We start from the raw sequence: 22,450 nt of genomic DNA on the forward strand, positions 1-22,450 counted from the left end.
GGTGTGTCATTATTATATTGTTTGGGTGGGTGGGGTTTATTGATTTGTGGATGGGCATTGTTGTTAGCACTATTTGTTGTATTGGAGTTAACTCGTGGGTTAGTGCGGGGGGGTCTTCGTGCAGTTAGGTTCATATGATTGTGATAAAGCATGCTGAGGTGATAATAGAAATGGACAAATAAAATTTTATTAGGCCTTTTTGTGCTAGTGTGTTGGCTTTAATGCTAGGAAGGTTTAAGGAAACTAGTCCTTTGGGTCCTGATTTTTCTAATCAAAGGAGATCGTTGATGTGAAGGGCTATGTTTTGTCCTATAAATAGTGAGGTTAGTGGAATGATGCGATGAAGTGTTGGGTTAAAGAAGCCTAGTTGATTAGAAAATTCGTGGTGTTTTGATCGTTTTGTGGTTGTAAGTCAGGTTGTTTTTTTTGCAATTTGGAGGGCGAAGAGTGCTCCAAGGGTGGCGATAATAATAGCGGTTAGTTTTATAGAGGTTGGTATTGTGACTGGAGTAGGTTTTGTTGGAAGAAAGGTGGTTATAAGGATTAAGCCTACTACAAGGCTTCCAATGGCAAGACGAATAAGAGGATTAGAAAGGGTTGGTGGTGTATCATTTGTTAGTGATGTTGTTGTTCGTGGTGTGTTTATTTGGACGTAGAAGGTTATTCGTATGGTATAGGTAGCGGTCAATATAGTTGCAAATAGTGTAAGGATGAGGGCTCAGGCGTTTAGGTGAGAGTTGTTTATGGTTTCAATAATTGTATCTTTTGAGTAGAAGCCTGATAGAAATGGGGTTCCTGTTAAAGCGAGGTTGCCAATAGTTAGACAGGTAGCTGTAGTTGGCAATATTTTTTGTATTCCCCCTATTTTTCGAATATCTTGTTCGTTGTTAAGGTTATGAATGATTGCGCCAGAGCATAAGAATAGTATTGCTTTAAAAAAGGCATGTGTTGAAATGTGAAGAAAGGCAAGTTGTGGTTGGTTTAGACCAATGGTTACTATTATGAGTCCTAGTTGACTAGAGGTTGAGAAGGCAATAATTTTTTTAATATCGTTTTGTGTTAAAGCGCAAAGAGCTGTAAATAGTGTGGTGAGTGCTCCTAGGCAAAGGCAGATAGTTAAGGCTGTTTTGTTATTTTGTAAAATAGGGTGAAGTCGGATAAGAAGGAAGATGCCAGCTACAACTATAGCGCTAGAGTGCAGTAGGGCTGAAACTGGTGTTGGACCTTCTATAGCAGCTGGAAGTCATGGATGAAGTCCGAATTGTGCGGATTTACCTGCGGAAGCGAGAATTAGGCCAAAAAGAGGGAGGAGGGGGGGAGTTTTGGTTTCGATTGTTATTTCTTGAATATTTCAGGTTGCTAAGTGTATTGCGAGTCAGGCAAGGGCTAGTATTAGTCCGATATCTCCTACGCGGTTAAAGATAATGGCTTGAAGGGCTGCGGTATTGGCGTCTGGGCGGGCAAACCATCAGCCGATTAATATGAAGGATAAGATTCCTACACCTTCTCAGCCAACAAACAGTTGGAATATGTTATTAGCTGTAACGAGTATTAGTATGGCTAATAAAAATACTAGAAGGTATTTGAAGAATCGGGTTATATGTGGGTCTTGTGATATATATCAGTTGGCGAATTCTAGAATGGATCATGTGACGAAGAGGCTAATTGGAATAAATGTAAGGGAATATATATCTAATACAAGACTAATATTGATATCTATGTTGGCGATGTTGGTTCATGTAAAGTTAGTTGTGGAGGCTTCTATGCCGTAGTTTATGAAGATAGTCAGGGGGATAAGGCTGACCTTAAATGCTAGTTGTACAGCAGTTTTTGCGTAAAGTATGCCTCATCCTATTATTAAGGGAATTGGATTTATGGCCCTAGCCCTCTTACTAGCCCTAATAATATGAACCCCAATACCTATACCCTATCCACTAGCAGACCTAAACCTAGGCCTCCTATTTCTTCTTGCCCTCTCAAGCATAATAGTTTATACAATTTTATGATCCGGATGGGCATCTAACTCAAAATACGCCCTAATAGGGGCCCTTCGAGCTATTGCACAAACAATTTCCTACGAAGTCACCCTGGGCATTATTTTACTTTCTATCATTATACTAACCGGTGCCTTCACAATGTCTACTCTTATTGTTACACAAGAACACATATGACTAATTCTACCCACATGACCTCTAGCCATAATATGATATGTATCAACCCTAGCAGAAACAAACCGAGCACCATTTGACTTAACAGAAGGAGAATCCGAACTCGTCTCAGGTTTCAATGTAGAATACGCAGCAGGACCTTTCGCACTCTTTTTTCTAGCTGAATACATAAGCATTTTAATAATAAATACACTATCATGCATTTTATTCTTTAGCCCAACCATTACTCTACAAACAGAACTTTTTACAATCAACTTAATAACAAAAACCACCCTACTAACTATTGGATTCTTATGAACTCGAGCCTCCTACCCACGATTCCGCTATGACCAACTAATGCACCTTCTATGAAAACAATTCCTCCCAGCTACTTTAGCACTTTATTTATGATATATTTCTCTTCCAATCTCACTAGCTGGCCTTCCACCATTAACTTAATTCACTAGGACGTGTGCCCGAGATCTAGGGGTTACTTTGATAGAGTAAACCACAGGGACTTACTAACCCCTCACCTCCTATAGAAAGATGGGATTTGAACCCACACCTAAGACTCCAAAATTCTTTGTACTACCATTATACTACCCCCTAGTAAAGTCAGCTAATAAAGCTCTTGGGCCCATACCCCAAAAATGTTGGTCAAACCCCTCCTTTACTAATGAACCCCTACATCATGTCCATCTTAATCTGCAATTTAGCCCTTGGAGCAATCATTACCGCCGCCAGTTATCACTGATTCCTAGCCTGAATTGGTTTAGAACTAAATACCCTTGCCATCATCCCAATTCTAGCCAAACACCACCACCCACGAGCTACCGAAGCAGCAACAAAATACTTTATCATTCAAGCAACTGCCTCGTCCATTATTTTATTTTCAAGTATTATTAATGCATGAAACACTGGAACCTGAGATATTACCCAACTTACAACACAGCCAGCCCCTACCATACTATTAATTGCTCTAGCCATAAAATTAGGCTTAGCTCCAATACACTTCTGACTACCAGAAGTCATACAAGGCACTGACATAATAACAGCACTAATTATTGCAACATGACAAAAATTACCACCAATATCACTACTCTATCTCACCTCCAACCAACTCCCAATAACACTTCTATCATTATTAGCCATCTCCTCTACATTAATTGGTGGGTGATCCGGACTTAACCAAACCCAACTACGAAAAATCATAGCATTTTCATCAATCGGACACCTAGGCTGAATAATCTCCATTTCACTTATTTCCCAAAAACTTCTTCTCCTAACCTTATTAATCTATTTATTCATAACAACTTCAATATTTATCATTTTCATTACCTCAACAACCAAAACCACCAAAGATCTAGGAATAATATGAACAACTTCCCCAACACTCTCTTCTATTACAATAATTACCCTTATAGCACTAGGAGGACTACCCCCACTAACCGGCTTTATCCCCAAATGACTAATTCTAAAAGAATTAACCACCAACCTCCTTTTACCACTAGCAACTGCCCTCGCCCTATCTTCCCTATTAAGCCTAATGTTCTACATGCGCCTAACTTATGTTTCAACCCTAACCATCTCCCCAAACACATCAAACAACCCAATAAAATGACGATTTAAACCCACCAAACCAATTAACCCAACTCCTATAATTATTAGTATACTCCTATTAATCCCAACCACACCACTAATTTATGCCTAGAAGCTTAGGTTAATCTAAACCATAGGCCTTCAAAGCCTCTAATAGGGTCCTAACCCCCTAGCTTCTGATTAAGACCTGTATAATTTTAATATACATCTTCTGAATGCAACCCAAACACTTTAATTAAGCTAAGGCCTAAACTAGATGGACAGGCCTCGATCCTGCAAAACTTTAGTTAACAGCTAAAAACCCAATCCAGCGGGCTTCCATCTTTCACTTTTCACCTGTTTCTCTTCCCCCGTTTGAGAAAAAAACGGGGGAAGCCCCGGCACTTATGGGTACTTCTCCAAATTTGCATTTTGGCGTGAAAACAACACCTCGGGGCTGTGGTAGAAAGAGGATTTGGACCTCCGTAAGGGGGTTTACAGCCCCCCACCTAGTTACTCGGCCATTCTACCTGTGTCATTAATTCGTTGACTATTTTCAACCAACCACAAAGATATCGGCACCTTGTACCTATTATTTGGCGCCTGAGCTGGTATAGTCGGCACAGCCCTTAGCCTTTTGATCCGAACAGAACTAAGTCAACCTGGAACCCTTCTTGGTGATGACCAGGTTTATAATGTTATTGTTACAGCTCATGCTTTTGTTATAATTTTCTTTTTGGTAATACCTGTAATAATCGGGGGCTTCGGAAATTGACTAATCCCACTAATAATTGGTGCTCCTGATATGGCATTTCCACGAATAAACAACATAAGCTTCTGACTACTACCACCATCACTGCTTTTACTCCTCTCATCTTCAGGAATCGAAGCAGGTGCCGGCACCGGTTGAACTGTCTACCCACCATTAGCCGGAAACATGGCCCACGCGGGAGCCTCAGTAGATTTAACGATCTTTTCGCTCCATTTAGCTGGAGTTTCCTCTATTCTAGGTGCAATTAACTTTATTACCACCTGTATCAACATAAAACCCCCTAATATAGCACAGTATCAAACCCCCCTATTTGTTTGGTCTGTCTTAATTACAGCAGTGCTTCTTCTTCTTTCTCTTCCTGTCTTAGCTGCTGGTATCACCATACTATTAACAGATCGAAACTTAAATACATCCTTTTTTGACCCAGCTGGCGGAGGAGATCCAATTCTTTATCAACACTTATTTTGGTTCTTTGGTCACCCAGAAGTATATATTCTTATTCTTCCTGGTTTTGGTATAATCTCTCACATTGTCACGTATTATGCAGGCAAAAAAGAACCCTTTGGCTATATGGGAATGGTGTGAGCCATAATATCAATTGGCTTCTTAGGCTTTATCGTATGAGCCCACCATATATTTACAGTAGGAATAGATGTTGACACCCGAGCTTACTTCACCTCAGCTACAATAATTATTGCTATCCCTACCGGAGTAAAAGTTTTTAGCTGACTTGCAACGCTTCATGGCGGAACAATTAAATGAGATGCCGCTATATTATGAGCTTTGGGGTTTATCTTTTTATTTACAGTAGGGGGTCTTACGGGGATTATTTTAACTAACTCCTCACTAGACATCGTTCTTCATGATACTTACTACGTAGTTGCTCACTTCCATTACGTTCTGTCAATAGGCGCTGTATTTGCAATTATGGGTGGATTTGTCCACTGATTTCCCCTCTTTACAGGCTATACCTTACACCCCTCATGAACAAAAGTTCAATTTGGCGTAATATTTACTGGAGTTAACATAACATTTTTCCCACAACATTTCCTTGGACTAGCAGGCATACCTCGACGCTACTCTGACTACCCAGACGCATATACTCTTTGAAACACTATTTCATCAATTGGCTCCTTAATTTCCCTTACAGCTGTAATCATAATAATATTTATTATTTGAGAAGCTCTAGCAGCTAAACGTGAAGTCCTCACTCTTGAATTAACAAACACAAACCTAGAGTGACTTCACGGCTGCCCTCCGCCATACCACACATACGAAGAATCAACCTATGTACAAACCTCAAGGGAGGGGGGACTTGAACCACCTCTAACCAGTTTCAAGCCAGTCACACATCCTCTTATGTTTCTCCCCTTATAAGGTTCTAGTAAAATAATTACATAACTCTGTCAGTGTTAAATTACAGACTTCAAGACCTGTGAACCTTAGTGGCACACCCAGCACAACTAGGCTTCCAAAATGCAGCCTCCCCCATCATAGAAGAACTCCTTCATTTTCACGATCACGCATTAATAATTGTTTTTTTAATTAGTGCCCTAGTACTATATATTATTAGCTTAATATTATCAACAAAACTTACACACACCAACACAATAGATGCCCAAGAAGTTGAAATAATTTGAACGATCCTCCCTGCAATTATCCTTATTTTAATTGCACTTCCATCCCTCCAAATTCTTTATCTAATAGATGAAATTAACAACCCCCATCTAACCATTAAAGCTATTGGCCACCAATGATATTGAAGCTATGAATACACAGACTACGAAAATCTACTATTCAACTCTTACATGGTTCCAACATGTGACCTAAATCCAGGAAATTTTCGCCTATTAGAAGTAGACCATCGAGTTGTAATTCCTATGGAATCCCCCATTCGAATCTTAATCTCAGCAGAAGATGTTCTACGTTCATGAGCTGTCCCAGCACTTGGCATCAAAACAGATGCAGTCCCAGGTCGATTAAACCAAACTACCTTAATTACATCCCACCCTGGTCTATTTTATGGCCAATGCTCAGAGATTTGTGGATCAAATCATAGCTTCATACCGATTGTTGTGGAGTCAACACCCCTAAAATATTTCGAAGCATGATCTAAAATAATAATCTCTTCATCACTAAGAAGCTAACTTGCAGCACTAGCCTTTTAAGCTAGAGAGGGAAACAACTTTCCCTTAGTGACATGCCTCAACTTAACCCTGCCCCTTGATTCATAATATTTGTACTAGTGTGAATAACCCTTATTATATTTCTTACAAAAATTACTAATACCAATGCCCATCTCTCAGCTCCTCAATATAAAAAACAACCCAATAACCACTACTGAACCTGACCATGACCCTAAGTTTTTTTGACCAATTTGCTATTCCTAACATATTAGGAATTCCACTAATTATCCCAGCTTTGTTTTTTCCACTAACCATTTGATTTTCGACTAATCGCCTTATCCAAAACCGTTACTCAACCATTCAATCCTCACTCATCATTACTGCCACAAAACAAATAATACTACCTATTAGTACTGCAGGACATAAATGAGCAAGTACTTTTATAGCACTTTTACTAATACTCACATTATTTAACACCTTAGGATTATTACCCTACACTTTCACCCCAACCACTCAACTTTCAATAAATATAGCTCTTGCCGTCCCAACCTGATTAATAACCGTATTAATTGGATTACGAAACCAACCAACAACTTCACTAGGTCACCTTCTCCCAGAAGGTACACCAACACCACTAATTCCCATATTAGTAATAATCGAAACAGCCAGCTTACTTATTCGTCCAATCGCACTAGGCGTGCGTCTAACAGCCAACCTAACAGCCGGACATTTACTAATTCAACTTACCTCGACAGCTGTGTTGGCCCTTATAAACAGTATAACCTTAACTGCATCAATAACTCTCATTACATTAATTTTATTAACCTGCTTAGAAATAGCTGTCGCCTTAATTCAAGCATACGTTTTCGTGCTACTTCTAACACTCTACCTACAAGAAAACATCTAATGACTCACCAAGCACACCCGTTCCATATAGTTGACCCAAGTCCATGACCCCTAACAGGAGCCATCGCAGCCCTCTTACTAACATCCGGCCTTGCAGCGTGATTCCACTTCAATAATATAAATTTAATTTATCTTGGCTTTATTATCATACTTTTAACAATACATCAATGATGACGAGATATTATTCGCGAAGGTACATACCAAGGACACCATACAATGCCAGTACAAAAAGGTCTACGATACGGCATAATTTTATTCATCACCTCAGAAGTGTTATTTTTTGCCGGATTTTTCTGAGCCTTCTACCACTCAAGCCTTGCCCCTACCCCTGAACTTGGAGGCCAATGACCACCAACAGGAATTCACCCTTTAAACGCCTTTGAAGTCCCATTACTAAACACAGCTGTCTTGCTTGCCTCCGGGGTAACAGTAACATGAGCCCATCATGCCCTAATGGAAGGAAAACGAATTGATGCCATTCAAGCATTATCATTAACAATCTTACTAGGCCTATACTTTACAGTTTTACAGGCCAGCGAATACCACGAAACATCATTTACTATCTCAGACAGCGTCTACGGTGCAACCTTCTTCGTAGCCACCGGCTTCCACGGCCTCCATGTAATTATTGGATCCACATTTCTCATTGTTTGCCTCATTCGACAATCCATATTTCACTTTACAACAAATCACCACTTCGGGTTTGAAGCAGCCGCCTGATATTGGCACTTTGTAGATGTTGTATGACTATTCCTATATGTATCAATCTACTGATGAGGCTCTTACTTTTTTAATATAGCTAATATAGGTGACTTCCAATCATCCAACCCCAGTTAAATCTGGGAAAAAGTAATGAGTCTAACGCTAATATTAATTATTGCCACACTAATCTCTAGTATCTTAATACTAGTAAGCTTTTGATTACCACAAATAATACCAGATATAGAAAAACTTTCCCCCTACGAGTGCGGATTTGACCCTTTAGGATCAGCACGACTCCCTTTCTCCATCCGATTTTTTCTAGTGGCTATTCTATTTCTCCTCTTCGATCTAGAAATTGCTCTTCTACTCCCAACCCCATGAGCAATTAACCTTTCACAGCCCATGACAACCATAATATGAACCTCTACAATTATTACACTTCTAACTGGCGGCCTGATTTATGAGTGATCCCAAGGTGGTTTAGATTGGGCTGAATATGGGGGTTAGTCTAACTAAGACAATTAATTTCGACTTAATAAATTCTAATACTATTAGAACCCCTAACATGTCAATAATTCTCTTCTTATTAAAAATCACATTTCTACTCGGTCTCCTAGGCCTATCTATTCACCGAACCCATTTCATGTCTATTTTAATTTGCCTCGAAGGAATAATACTTATTCTTTTCCTAATAATAGCCACCTTTACAACCTCCACAAACACCCCAACTACTGCCATACTGCCTATTTTACTTTTAGCACTATCCGCTTGCGAAGCCAGCACTGGCCTTGCCCTACTAGTTGCTACCTCTCGAACACACGGAACCGACCACATAAAAACCCTAAATTTACTAAAATGCTAAAAATTATTATCCCAACTGCCTTTCTAATTCCCTCAGCCCTTCTACTCAACTCAAATATTCTATTTCCAACCATAACCGTATTCTCTATATTATTAGCACTCTCAAGTCTTATATTATTTAATCACCCCATACTCCTAAAAATATCTAACACATCCACATATTTTAACATTGACACCACCTCCGCCCCTCTAATCATTCTCTCCTGCTGACTACTACCACTCATAATCTTAGCCAGCCAAAACCATTTAAAAACTGAACCACTAAATCGAAAACGAGTTTTCCTAATAATTTTAACAACATTACAAACAACCCTAATCATAACTTTTGCTGCCTCAGAGTTTATTCTATTTTATATTTTATTTGAGACAACATTAATCCCCACCTTAATTATTATTACACGGTGAGGAAACCAAGCTGAACGCTTAAACGCTGGCCTTTATTTTTTATTTTATACCTTAGCAAGCTCCCTACCACTATTAATTACACTCTTATATTTTAACAATAAATACTTTCACACCTCAATAGACCTTCTCTTTATAACTCAACCAGAACTACTTCCTACAGACTCTAGCCCAATACTCTGACTTGCCTGCCTCTTAGCCTTCTTAGTTAAACTACCCCTATACGGCCTCCATCTATGACTACCAAAAGCACATGTAGAAGCCCCAATCGCTGGCTCAATAGTCCTAGCTGCTATTCTACTTAAACTAGGGGGCTACGGCCTAATCCGCATTTCATCTATACTCAACCCACACCCACCTAACCTAATATTTCCGATTATAATCCTCGCCCTCTGAGGCATTTTAATAACTAGCTCGATCTGCCTACGACAAACAGACCTAAAGGCCCTCATTGCTTACTCATCCGTAAGCCATATAGGCCTTGTAACCGCTGCTATCATTGTACAAACACCATGAGGTTTAACAGGAGCTATAACCTTGATAATTGCACATGGCCTAACATCATCAGCCCTCTTTGCCCTAGCAAATACCAACTATGAACGAACACACACTCGAACCCTTCTCCTTGTTCGAGGCCTGCAGTTGGCCTTCCCACTAATATCAACCTGATGACTTCTAACCAACCTAACTAACATAGCCATACCCCCAACAATCAACCTACTTGGAGAACTATTCATTATCTCCACCCTATTTAATTGATCTACCCCAACAATTATTATTACTGGAGTTGGAACTCTTATTACTGCCACTTATTCCCTTTATATATTTTTAATAACCCAACGAGGAAGCATTTCAACACAATTTCGACTGCTACCCCCCACCCACACTCGAGAACATCTTAACCTAATTCTACACTTAATGCCCCTAGGACTTTTAATTATAAAACCTACCCTCATTTCAGGTCTATTTACTTGTAAATATAGTTTACCCAAAACACTAGACTGTGACTCTAGAAACAGAAGCCCCACCTTCTTATTTACCAAGAGGTGTATTAACAATTAGAGCTGCTAACTCAAATAACTAAGAATAATACTCTTAGACCTCTTACCTCTATAGGAAAGCAGCAATCCATTGGTTTTAGGCACCAAAAATCTTGGTGCAACTCCAAGTAGAAGTAAAAATGCACGACCTTCTCCTTCATTCAACCCTGCTCACACTCCTATTCATTCTAACACATCCCATTCTCACAGCCATAAATCCAATTCCCTTAATAATAGGATGAGGCATACTTTACGCAAAAACTGCTGTACAACTAGCATTTAAGGTCAGCCTTATCCCCCTGACTATCTTCATAAACTACGGCATAGAAGCCTCCACAACTAACTTTACATGAACCAACATCGCCAACATAGATATCAATATTAGTCTTGTATTAGATATATATTCCCTTACATTTATTCCAATTAGCCTCTTCGTCACATGATCCATTCTAGAATTCGCCAACTGATATATATCACAAGACCCACATATAACCCGATTCTTCAAATACCTTCTAGTATTTTTATTAGCCATACTAATACTCGTTACAGCTAATAACATATTCCAACTGTTTGTTGGCTGAGAAGGTGTAGGAATCTTATCCTTCATATTAATCGGCTGATGGTTTGCCCGCCCAGACGCCAATACCGCAGCCCTTCAAGCCATTATCTTTAACCGCGTAGGAGATATCGGACTAATACTAGCCCTTGCCTGACTCGCAATACACTTAGCAACCTGAAATATTCAAGAAATAACAATCGAAACCAAAACTCCCCCCCTCCTCCCTCTTTTTGGCCTAATTCTCGCTTCCGCAGGTAAATCCGCACAATTCGGACTTCATCCATGACTTCCAGCTGCTATAGAAGGTCCAACACCAGTTTCAGCCCTACTGCACTCTAGCGCTATAGTTGTAGCTGGCATCTTCCTTCTTATCCGACTTCACCCTATTTTACAAAATAACAAAACAGCCTTAACTATCTGCCTTTGCCTAGGAGCACTCACCACACTATTTACAGCTCTTTGCGCTTTAACACAAAACGATATTAAAAAAATTATTGCCTTCTCAACCTCTAGTCAACTAGGACTCATAATAGTAACCATTGGTCTAAACCAACCACAACTTGCCTTTCTTCACATTTCAACACATGCCTTTTTTAAAGCAATACTATTCTTATGCTCTGGCGCAATCATTCATAACCTTAACAACGAACAAGATATTCGAAAAATAGGGGGAATACAAAAAATATTGCCAACTACAGCTACCTGTCTAACTATTGGCAACCTCGCTTTAACAGGAACCCCATTTCTATCAGGCTTCTACTCAAAAGATACAATTATTGAAACCATAAACAACTCTCACCTAAACGCCTGAGCCCTCATCCTTACACTATTTGCAACTATATTGACCGCTACCTATACCATACGAATAACCTTCTACGTCCAAATAAACACACCACGAACAACAACATCACTAACAAATGATACACCACCAACCCTTTCTAATCCTCTTATTCGTCTTGCCATTGGAAGCCTTGTAGTAGGCTTAATCCTTATAACCACCTTTCTTCCAACAAAACCTACTCCAGTCACAATACCAACCTCTATAAAAGTAACCGCTATTATTATCGCCACCTTTGGAGCACTCTTCGCCCTCCAAATTGCAAAAAAAACAACCTGACTTACAACCACAAAACGATCAAAACACCACGAATTTTCTAATCAACTAGGCTTCTTTAACCCAACACTTCATCGCATCATTCCACTAACCTCACTATTTATAGGACAAAACATAGCCCTTCACATCAACGATCTCCTTTGATTAGAAAAATCAGGACCCAAAGGACTAGTTTCCTTAAACCTTCCTAGCATTAAAGCCAACACACTAGCACAAAAAGGCCTAATAAAATTTTATTTGTCCATTTCTATTATCACCTCAGCATGCTTTATCACAATCATATGAACCTAACTGCACGAAGACCCCCCCGCACTAACCCACGAGTTAACTCCAATACAACAAATAGTGCTAACAACAATGCCCATCCACAAATCAATAAACCCCACCCACCCAAACAATATAATAATGACACACCACTTAAATCCACACGAACAACGGATAAACCTTGTGAATCCACCCCACTAACCCCCAAACTAATAAAATCCCCTTCACTAAATATCACTATTAAAAACAACACCAACACAACATACCCACCAAAATACCCCCCAACCTTCCCTCATATTTCCGGAAATGGATCCGACGCCAAAGCCACAGAGTAAGCAAAAACAACCAACATTCCACCCAAATAAATTAACAACAATACAAGAGACACAAAAGAACTCCCTAATAAAATTAAAATTCCACAACCCACACTAGCACCAACTACCAAATTTCCCGCCCCAAAATAAGGAGATGGGTTAGAAGCAACCCCAATTAAACTAATCACCAAACAAACTATAAAAAACCCAATCAAATATATCATTATTTTAATTTGGCCTTTCACCAAAACCTGCGACTTGAAAAACCACCGTTGTATTCAACTATTAAAAACCTCTAATGACACTAAACTTACGAAAACACCACCCCATTATCAAGATTATTAACTCCTCCTTTATTGACCTCCCAACCCCATCAAACATCTCTGCTTGATGAAATTTTGGATCACTATTAGGCCTCTGTCTTATTATTCAAACTATTACAGGCCTTTTTCTAGCCATACACTACACCCCAGACATCTCTTCCGCATTCTCATCTCTTGCCCACATTCACCGAGATGTCCAATATGGATGACTCATCCGCAACTTACATGCCAACGGCGCTTCCATATTCTTTATCTGTATTTATCTCCATATTGGACGTGGCTTATACTATGGTTCCTACATATACACTGAAACCTGAAACATTGGAGTCCTCCTCCTACTTCTCGTTATAGCTACAGCCTTCATAGGATATGTGCTACCTTGAGGCCAAATATCATTCTGAGGGGCCACCGTCATTACCAACCTTCTCTCCGCAGTCCCCTATATTGGCACCTCCCTAGTCGAATGAATTTGAGGCGGATTTGCAGTAGACAATGCGACCCTAACTCGATTTTTTACCTTTCACTTCCTATTGCCTTTCCTTATTATAGGCACTTCCATAGTCCACCTGCTCTTTCTTCATGAAACAGGATCAAACAACCCAACTGGCTTAAACTCCAACACAGACAAAATCCCATTCCACCCATATTACTCCTACAAAGATTTATTAGGTGCCATGCTAGTCCTTACCCTTCTCCTATCTCTTGCTCTTTTCACACCAAACCTTCTAGGCGACCCAGAAAACTTCTCCCCCGCAAACCCACTAGTTACCCCACCACATATTAAACCAGAGTGATATTTTCTCTTTGCCTACGCAATTCTCCGCTCAATTCCCAACAAACTGGGTGGCGTCCTAGCCTTACTCTTCTCAATCCTTATCCTTTTAATTATACCAATAAAGTCTTAGGTGTGGGTTCAAATCCCATCTTTCTATAGGAGGTGAGGGGTTAGTAAGTCCCTGTGGTTTACTCTATCAAAGTAACCCCTAGATCTCGGGCACACGTCCTAGTGAATTAAGTTAATGGTGGAAGGCCAGCTAGTGAGATTGGAAGAGAAATATATCATAAATAAAGTGCTAAAGTAGCTGGGAGGAATTGTTTTCATAGAAGGTGCATTAGTTGGTCATAGCGGAATCGTGGGTAGGAGGCTCGAGTTCATAAGAATCCAATAGTTAGTAGGGTGGTTTTTGTTATTAAGTTGATTGTAAAAAGTTCTGTTTGTAGAGTAATGGTTGGGCTAAAGAATAAAATGCATGATAGTGTATTTATTATTAAAATGCTTATGTATTCAGCTAGAAAAAAGAGTGCGAAAGGTCCTGCTGCGTATTCTACATTGAAACCTGAGACGAGTTCGGATTCTCCTTCTGTTAAGTCAAATGGTGCTCGGTTTGTTTCTGCTAGGGTTGATACATATCATATTATGGCTAGAGGTCATGTGGGTAGAATTAGTCATATGTGTTCTTGTGTAACAATAAGAGTAGACATTGTGAAGGCACCGGTTAGTATAATGATAGAAAGTAAAATAATGCCCAGGGTGACTTCGTAGGAAATTGTTTGTGCAATAGCTCGAAGGGCCCCTATTAGGGCGTATTTTGAGTTAGATGCCCATCCGGATCATAAAATTGTATAAACTATTATGCTTGAGAGGGCAAGAAGAAATAGGAAGCCTAGGTTTAGGTCTGCTAGTGGATAGGGTATAGGTATTGGGGTTCATATTATTAGGGCTAGTAAGAGGGCTAGGGTTGGGGCTAAAATAAAAAGTATTGGGGATGCGTGTGTTGGGCGAATTGGTTCTTTAATAAATAGTTTAATTCCATCAGCAACTGGTTGTAGAATTCCAAAAGGTCCTACCATGTTTGGGCCTTTTCGGAGTTGTATATAGCCTAGGATTTTTCGTTCAAGCAGTGTTAGGAATGCTACAGCAATAAGGATGGGAATAATATACGAGATTGGATTAATAATGTGTGTTATAAGATTCTGCATTATTAAGAAGGGAATTTGCTTCCCTGTAGAAAGATTTTAGGTCTTTTGCATTGCTTGACTCTGCCACCTTAATAAACCTTATTTTGGTGAGGTTGGGTGGGCATAGTTAACTACTTTAGTAAGAATCAGTAGTTTTAATTGGGACGCTTGTTTAGCGTGGGTCCCACTATTTTGGTCCTTTCGTACTAAAAATAGTGCTTCATAGATAGAAACCGACCTGGATTTCTCCGGTCTGAACTCAGATCACGTAGGACTTTTATCGTTGAACAAACGAACCTTTTATAGCGGCTGCACTATAGGGGTGTCCTGATCCAACATCGAGGTCGTAAACCCTCTTGTCGATAAGGACTCTAGAAGAGGATGGCGCTGTTATCCCTGGGGTAACTTGGTTCATTGGTCAGACAGTAAAAATATTGCTGGGTCTAAAAATTATTTTTGGTGTGTTATTCTTAATAAATAAGTTGATTTTTTGGAGGGTTTTTTTTGCTCCAAAGTCGCCCCAACTAAAAATCCAAGAGGCATGTTTGATGCTTTTGGTTTTGAAGCTCCACAGGGTCTTCTCGTCTTATGGGTTCATCCCAGCTTTTGTACTGGAGAATCAATTTCATTGGCCAGCCCGTAAGAGACAGTTTCGTCCTCATTTAGCCGTTCATTCTAGTCCCTATTTAGGGGACAAGTGATTATGCTACCTTTGCACGGTTAGGATACCGCGGCCGTTTAAAGAGTCACTGGGCAGGCGAGACCTTTAATACTTGTAGGGCTAAAGGCTATGTTTTTGGTAAACAGTTGGGACAAATTTTTGCCGAGTTCCTTTTACGGCTTTTTGCCTTTCTTTTGTGCATTCCTGTGTTGGGTTAACAAGTTTTAGATAACGTTTTCTAGGGTAAATATGTGGTTGTGTAGTGTTGTTAATTGTCAGTAGTTTTTCTATTCTGATTTAAGGGTATGCAAAGAGAAATTAGTGTTTCTTATTACTAATTTTAGCATTGGTATTTCTATATTGGTATAGAATAGCTCGGGGTATGTCAGGAGGTTGGTTTAGGTTGTGGGATTAATTTTGGTTAATGCTATAACGCGATTTGTGGTGGCTGCTTTGAAGCCTACTCATAGTTAAAAAGTTAGGTCTCTCTCAGTTCGGGCTGTATTCTGGTTCAATGGGGCTGTACCCCCATTGATTTTCTTTAGGAAAAAAATAATGAATTTAGAGGTGTTGGTTCAATGTGTGCCTAAAGTTGAACTTAAATTCTCTTGTTGAGCAGCCAGCTATCACCAAGCTCGATTGGCTTTTTGCCCCTATTTTTAGGTCTTCCCACCCTTTTGCTACAGGGACGGGTGTGCTCAAGATTAATAGCTGCCTAAGAATAGCTCGTTTGGTTTCGGGGAGGCAGGCTAAAGGTTCGCTTTGTCTGAAGGGGTTTTGCTAAACCATGATGCAGGAGGTACAGGGGTTGGTCTTTGCTGTTTTATGCTTAAGATTTTTCATTGTTCTTTCACTGTTCCCTTGCGGTACTTGTAAGGCCAATGGTGGGGTTTAATCTCATTTACTGGCCGAAAGAAATGTTTTGGTTTAATGGGTTTTTGGGGTTTTGTGGGTTTATTTGGCTGAAGTTGTTGGGCTCAAAAAGGTCGTGGTTTAGGATGCGGCATCTCCCAGTTGTAAGCTGGGTGCTTTATATAAGCTACTCTTTGTTAATCCAAGCACACCTTCCGGTACGCTTACCATGTTACGACTTGCCTCCTCTAGTTTAAGTAATCTTTGTTTATGAAAGTTGCTTTAGTTTTTTGTTGAGGAGGGTGACGGGCGGTGTGTACGCGTCCCAGAGCGTTGTTAAAACAGACACTCTTATCTGTTTTACTACTAAATTCACCTTCATGCAGTGTTTCATAGTGCAATTCGTATTTTTTATCATAAAAAATGTAGCCAATCTCTTCCTCAACATCTGCTACACCTTGACCTGACGTATTAGCGTTAAGGCTGTTGTGTCTACTATTGGACCTTCATAGGGTAAACTGTCGACGGCGGTATATAGGCTGATGATTTGCTAGTTGAGGTTGGGTGGAACGAGGGGTATCGATTATAGGACAGGCTCCTCTAGGTCGATATGGGACACCGTCAAGTCCTTTGAGTTTCAAGTTTTTCACTTGTAGTTCTCTGGCGGAAAGTATTGTATAAATAACTATCAATGTTCAGGGCTTAGCATAGTAGGGTATCTAATCCTAGTTTGTTTCTAAGCTTTCGTGTGGTCGCAAACTGGGGGCGTGGAGCCGAACCAAGCCGCTTCAGAGGGTCTGCCGGACTTCCCACAGACTCAGACCACTGCCGTGCCTGACATTTCGCCAACTCCACTTGTGGAGGTTCCACCCACAGCAGCGGTTCCAGGGGACTTGGTTTCAACGCCACCTAGGGTCACGCCACAGCCTCAGCAAGAATCGGGCAGCCCAACGGACCTGGGTACTGCTCCCCGGCAGTCTGGCAGAGTTTCCAAGCGCCCAACTTATTTAAAGGACTATGTTGTTGGACATGTAATACTGTTGGTCTAATGGAAGTATGTGAAATGTAACCGATATGCTTTTGTGCCTAATTGAACCAATGTGTAGTGCTGTATATAAGGAAACCATTACGATGGTAACTAACGCCTTATCTCGGTGTTATGTGCTGAAGTTCTCACCCTGGGCCAGCAGGGGGATACTGTGGATAAGTGTTCAAATAAGGGATCGAAAGTGATGTTCAGTGATTGGATAGTTTTAGAAAGTTGTAGCAATTATGTGTACTGGAGCTCTATATAAGCAGGCTGACTGAGCCCTTCAGCTCAGTTCCTGTTCTGACCTCTGAAAAAAGAAGAGCTGTTTGAAGAATCGCTGTGTCATCTGATATGTTCACCCACAACTTAACAGGGACAACATTTGCCTGCCTCCAGTCTGTAGGGACTTCACCTGCTCTCCAGGAATTCTCAAAAATTATAGACAGAGGCTCTGAGATTACATTCTCAAACCCCTTTAGTACCCTTGGGTACAGCTCATTAGACCCTGGAGCTTTTAATTTGTTTAACGTAGCTAGGTGTTCCTTTCCCACCACTTCTCCTATATTGGGCTGCAGTTCCCGCCTTTCATTGTTTTCTCCCCTCAGTGGACCTACCACTTGCTTGTTCTTCCCGCTGCTTTGAACATAGCCAAATAAACCTTTATTGCGTGGCAAGTCCCCCTCCCCCCTTGAGAAATAAATACACAGGACACGGTATTTAAGGTTAATGGGCGAAAACAGCCACAACTTTATTGATTGCAGGAATTGAGCAGTATTGGCTTAGGCCTATTGGCTATCAGCTGGAGAGGCGAAGAGAGGGCGGTCCTCGGGGCATAAATAGCCCAGGCCACACACACACACCCCCGACCAGCCCATTGGCTAGGCAGGGAGATGACACGCGTGAGGATTCCTTCATTCTTGCGGGGGCTGTGAGCCAGCCCCCGTGTGCATGGGGAGGGCGTGGGCCCGCAACCCCACCTCCTCTTCAGTTCGGAAGTGGCTTTATTATCTTTCACCTCTCTTGCAAGCCTGAGATCATTCTGAGCTTTAGCCCGCCTGACCTTTCCCCCTGTCACAGTTGGCTACTCATGTATACTCTTCCTTCACAATTCCCCTTTAAACCCACAGTGTGAATTTGGCCTAGGTTAGCCCTCTTGGCCAGGATTCCAGCAATAAGTGGGTCCGGATCCACATCGAGAATAGCAAACAGCTGCTCTCTACCGTGTTCCGTGCTCTTCCAATGCCCACCTGCCTCAGCAGATGGAATGTCCATATTCAAATAGCATGAGAAACCGTTAGCCTGGTCATGGAATTTCCCACCACAGGAGAGGACATTTGAACCGGCATGGTGGTTCTTCCTCCCTCTTTGTCATCTCCTTTGTCATCTAGAAGTCTCTGGAAATACACTTTAGAAGATTAAATGAGAATTCCTGGGACTAGAGGAATATAATTATTGGGGTATCTTCCTCTCTTTGGTGTCCACCCTTCTTCCTTTTGGTCCTTCTTATCACCCAAAAAGGTGACCACAACCGCTTCTGAGAAGAGGAAATCATGGCACATGGCAGTGGTGGCCTCCACAAATGGCTGGTTCTGCAGTTGACGAATCCTGTTATTTTGCTGGGGTTCCTCCTTCCCACCAGCTCATTTCCTGCTCCTGAGTATACGTCGTATGAAGTGATCACCCCAAGGCAGTTGGTGCTTTGGGGAGGGAAAGCCAAGAAGAATGAACTTTCCTATATCCTCAATGTATCAGGAAAGGACTACGTCATTCAGTTGAAGCCCAGGAAGCACGACTTCCTGGTCAAAAACCTCCCACTCTTCACATACAGTTCCCAGGGCAGACGGATCGAAAGTCATCCCTACATCCCTGTTGAATGCTACCACGAAGGGCATGTGGATGGCGTAGCCAATTCGCTTGTGGTTCTGAAGACCTGCTCTGGCTTGACAGGATTCCTAAGTATCAGAGACAGAAATTATGGCATAGAGCCTTTCCACGATTCTTCAACTTTTCAGCACCTTCTCTACCTGATCAACGAACCAAAGCCTTGTATGTGTGGAATGAGAGCTCCAGTTGCAAAGCGTCAGGCAGAAGAACTGAGGGCGGAAAGAGGGACCCGGCGTGACCCAAGGCACCCAAAATACATTGAGCTGTACATTGTTGTGGACGAGAAGCTGTTTCAGTTTGAAGGTGCCAATGAAACCAGGATGGCATACGAAATTAACCAGCCCTAAGTTATCATAGTTGGGTCAAGTTTTCACTTATGGCCCAATGTTTATTACTGCTGGTAAGCCCGTGGGGGTGTGGCGAGGCTAGGTGTTATGGGCTTATTATAGTGCCTGATACCTGCTCCGTTTTGTCTTTTAAGGGGTTTTGGGCATTTTCACTGGATTGTTGAGGCTTGCATGTATAATCTTGATAAAAAATAACGGTAAGCCCAGGACCAAAGCTATTGTTCGTGGAGGTTTTTCTGTTCCTCATCTCGGCATCTTTGGTAGGGGGGTAGGGGGGTTTGCCATAAAAAAAATGTATTTTAGTTAAATTTTAATTTATATGGTTAGATTTAGTATTGTAATTAATTTAGTTATTGTAGAAAAATAATTTTTCTTGTTTAATCAAATTTTTTTCTCGCCAAACCCCTAAAACGAGATTCAACTAAACTGATTAATTATCGGCTAATCATAGTCAACACTACACTTTATAAAATATAAATGCAACTACAATTTTTTGTTTAAACCCTTGTTAAAATTTGATTCATTTATCAAACTTTTCTCCTGAAAACTTCTAGCATATCTTAAAATTTAACAAGATGCTTTTATAAAATATGTTACCTTTGTCAGGACTGAACAACAAAGCCTTTTTTAATAATTTGTTATGTTTGTCTGGACCAAACTACAATTTTTTAAAAAATTTTTGATTCATATATATATATATATATAAAATTTTTTAATACTATTAACAACCTTTGTCATATATCCCAGGACAAAAACATGTTATTGTAGCTTATTTTTAAAAGCGCGGCACTGAAGATGCCGAGATGAGGAACAGAAAAACCTCCACGAACAATAGCTTTGGTCCTGGGCTTACCGTTATTTTTTATCAAGATTATACATGCAAGCCTCAACATTATTGTTTTAGGGTAATTTAAATGTCACAATGCCAGTAATATCGTTTTGAATTTTGTTAGGTTGCTTCTCTCTAGCATTTTTTTTGTTTTATCCTGCTGTATGCTAATGCAATAAAGGTTTGATTGATTGATTGATTGATTGATTGACTTCAAACCAGTTTTGGATGCTGTATCAATATATCGCCCAGCCCTAAATGTAACTCACATGCCAGATGCGATTTTGCTGTATTTTTAGTGCTACCTGTTTCATCTACTTCATTGCTATTATAAGAGAAGGTTGTGCTGAATTTTATTTTATTTACACATTGAGTGTATTGCTCATGTTAGTGAGATTTCTAGCAACACCTTCCTCTGAGGAAGTCAGGGTGTATTTAATCCTGGGCTTCATTGCTGCCTGAGGCTTAGAGCCCAAGCCCTCCTCATTAAACGTGATCAGGAGGAACTACAGTGGAACCTCGGGTTGCGGACGTAATTCGTGATGGAGGCACGTCCGCAACCCGCATCATTCACATCCTGAAGCACCACGTCTGCACAGGCGCAATTTGGCGCTTCTGTGCATGCGCAATTCAGCGTTTCTGCACATGTGCGAGCGGCGAAACCCAGAAGTAACCTGTTCCGGTACTTCCGGGTTTCCCGCAGTCCGTAACCCGAAAACATGTAACCTGAAGCATCCGTAACATGAGCTATGACTGTAGCAGATTCTGATAACTGGTTTTGGTTTTTCTGCAGGTTTTGCTTCTCCAAGCCAGAGCGCTGTACAAGAGGTTTCTGAATTCAACCGGCTACGTGGGCGATCAGGAGTGGGCGATGATTAAGATGGTAGAGCAAAGAGTGTTTTTGTACCCCATGATATTTTTTTGCTGCTGGGGTCCAGGTAAGGAAAGCTGGGGAATGCCCTGCCTTTGACAGTCTGCCTTGTTACGTGTCTAGAAAGTCCATGAGAGTTACCCCCGGATAAGTAGATATAGATATATCTGTGGCTTGCCCTCTCAGATAAGTTAATTTAAAGGAAATAAATAAAACAATGTTCCTTCTTACCTTTTCTCCCGATAACCCACAAAAAAAGTATTCTGGAAAATTAGGGGCAGGTGATGATGGGAATTGTAGTCTGAAAACATCTGGAGTGCTGAGGTTGAGGAAGCCTGCTTTAAAGTTTTGAAGTTTTGGGATTTCTTTGAGAGGATGCAGGTTTAATAAGTAAAACAAATAATTGCCTGGGGAAATAAAAACACCTAGCTGTGCCTTACTGAAGTCACTTTGGGGCTACAGCGATGTGATATTATTGGTGACTGAGTCCTCCCCTTTTGATTTTTCCAGCCTTTATCCTTGGAATCTTCAGACTGACATCTTTGGAGCACACCAGGCCGTACATGGGATTTTGTGTTTTAGAGGTAAGCATTGTGTTAATCTTTGAAGCCCTGAACAACTTAGGTCCCGGGTAACTCAGAGATCGCCTGAACCCTTGATCACCTGCAGGAGAGTCTTTGCTTGTGCCCCGAGTTTATGACGAAAATTTGACAACAACAAGAAGCAGAGACTTTAGTGTTGTTGGCCCAGTCCTGTGGAACTCTGCGCCACTAGAGATTTAGCAGGCGCCTTTTTGTGCCAGGTTTTCAATGCCCGCTGAAATTTTTTTCTTTTCCATCAGGCTTATGCAGGCAATTAAGAATGCATTCCCCGCCCCCACAACAGTTATCCGATTTCTGATTTTAACAT

General features: G+C 40.8%; 2 protein-coding genes and 4 pseudogenes across 2 annotated transcripts; 5 read left to right on the top strand and 1 right to left on the bottom strand.

Moving 5' to 3' along the window:
• Positions 1-9: 9 nt before the first annotated feature.
• Positions 10-2,113, bottom strand: LOC128420359 (NADH-ubiquinone oxidoreductase chain 5-like). Its single transcript, XM_053401959.1, is given in 2 exon segments — positions 10-1,341; positions 2,104-2,113. Coding segments are annotated over 2 exon segments (633 nt in total). The 3' UTR covers positions 10-718.
• Positions 2,114-2,919: 806 nt separating this feature from the next.
• On the top strand, positions 2,920-5,874 carry LOC128420360 (NADH-ubiquinone oxidoreductase chain 2-like; annotated as a pseudogene).
• A 62-nt stretch (positions 5,875-5,936) lies between these two features.
• On the top strand, positions 5,937-8,314 carry LOC128420361 (cytochrome c oxidase subunit 2-like; annotated as a pseudogene).
• A 361-nt stretch (positions 8,315-8,675) lies between these two features.
• LOC128420039 (NADH-ubiquinone oxidoreductase chain 4-like) lies at positions 8,676-12,613 on the top strand (annotated as a pseudogene).
• LOC128420362 (NADH-ubiquinone oxidoreductase chain 5-like) lies at positions 11,154-12,613 on the top strand. Its single transcript, XM_053401961.1, is given in 2 exon segments — positions 11,154-11,193; positions 11,282-12,613. Coding segments are annotated over 2 exon segments (663 nt in total). The 3' UTR covers positions 11,905-12,613.
• A 116-nt stretch (positions 12,614-12,729) lies between these two features.
• On the top strand, positions 12,730-14,006 carry LOC128420045 (cytochrome b-like; annotated as a pseudogene).
• Positions 14,007-22,450: the final 8,444 nt, after the last annotated feature.

Source organism: Podarcis raffonei, chromosome 8 (genome assembly GCF_027172205.1).
Source record: "Podarcis raffonei isolate rPodRaf1 chromosome 8, rPodRaf1.pri, whole genome shotgun sequence".
Lineage (NCBI taxonomy): Eukaryota > Metazoa > Chordata > Lepidosauria > Squamata > Lacertidae > Podarcis > Podarcis raffonei.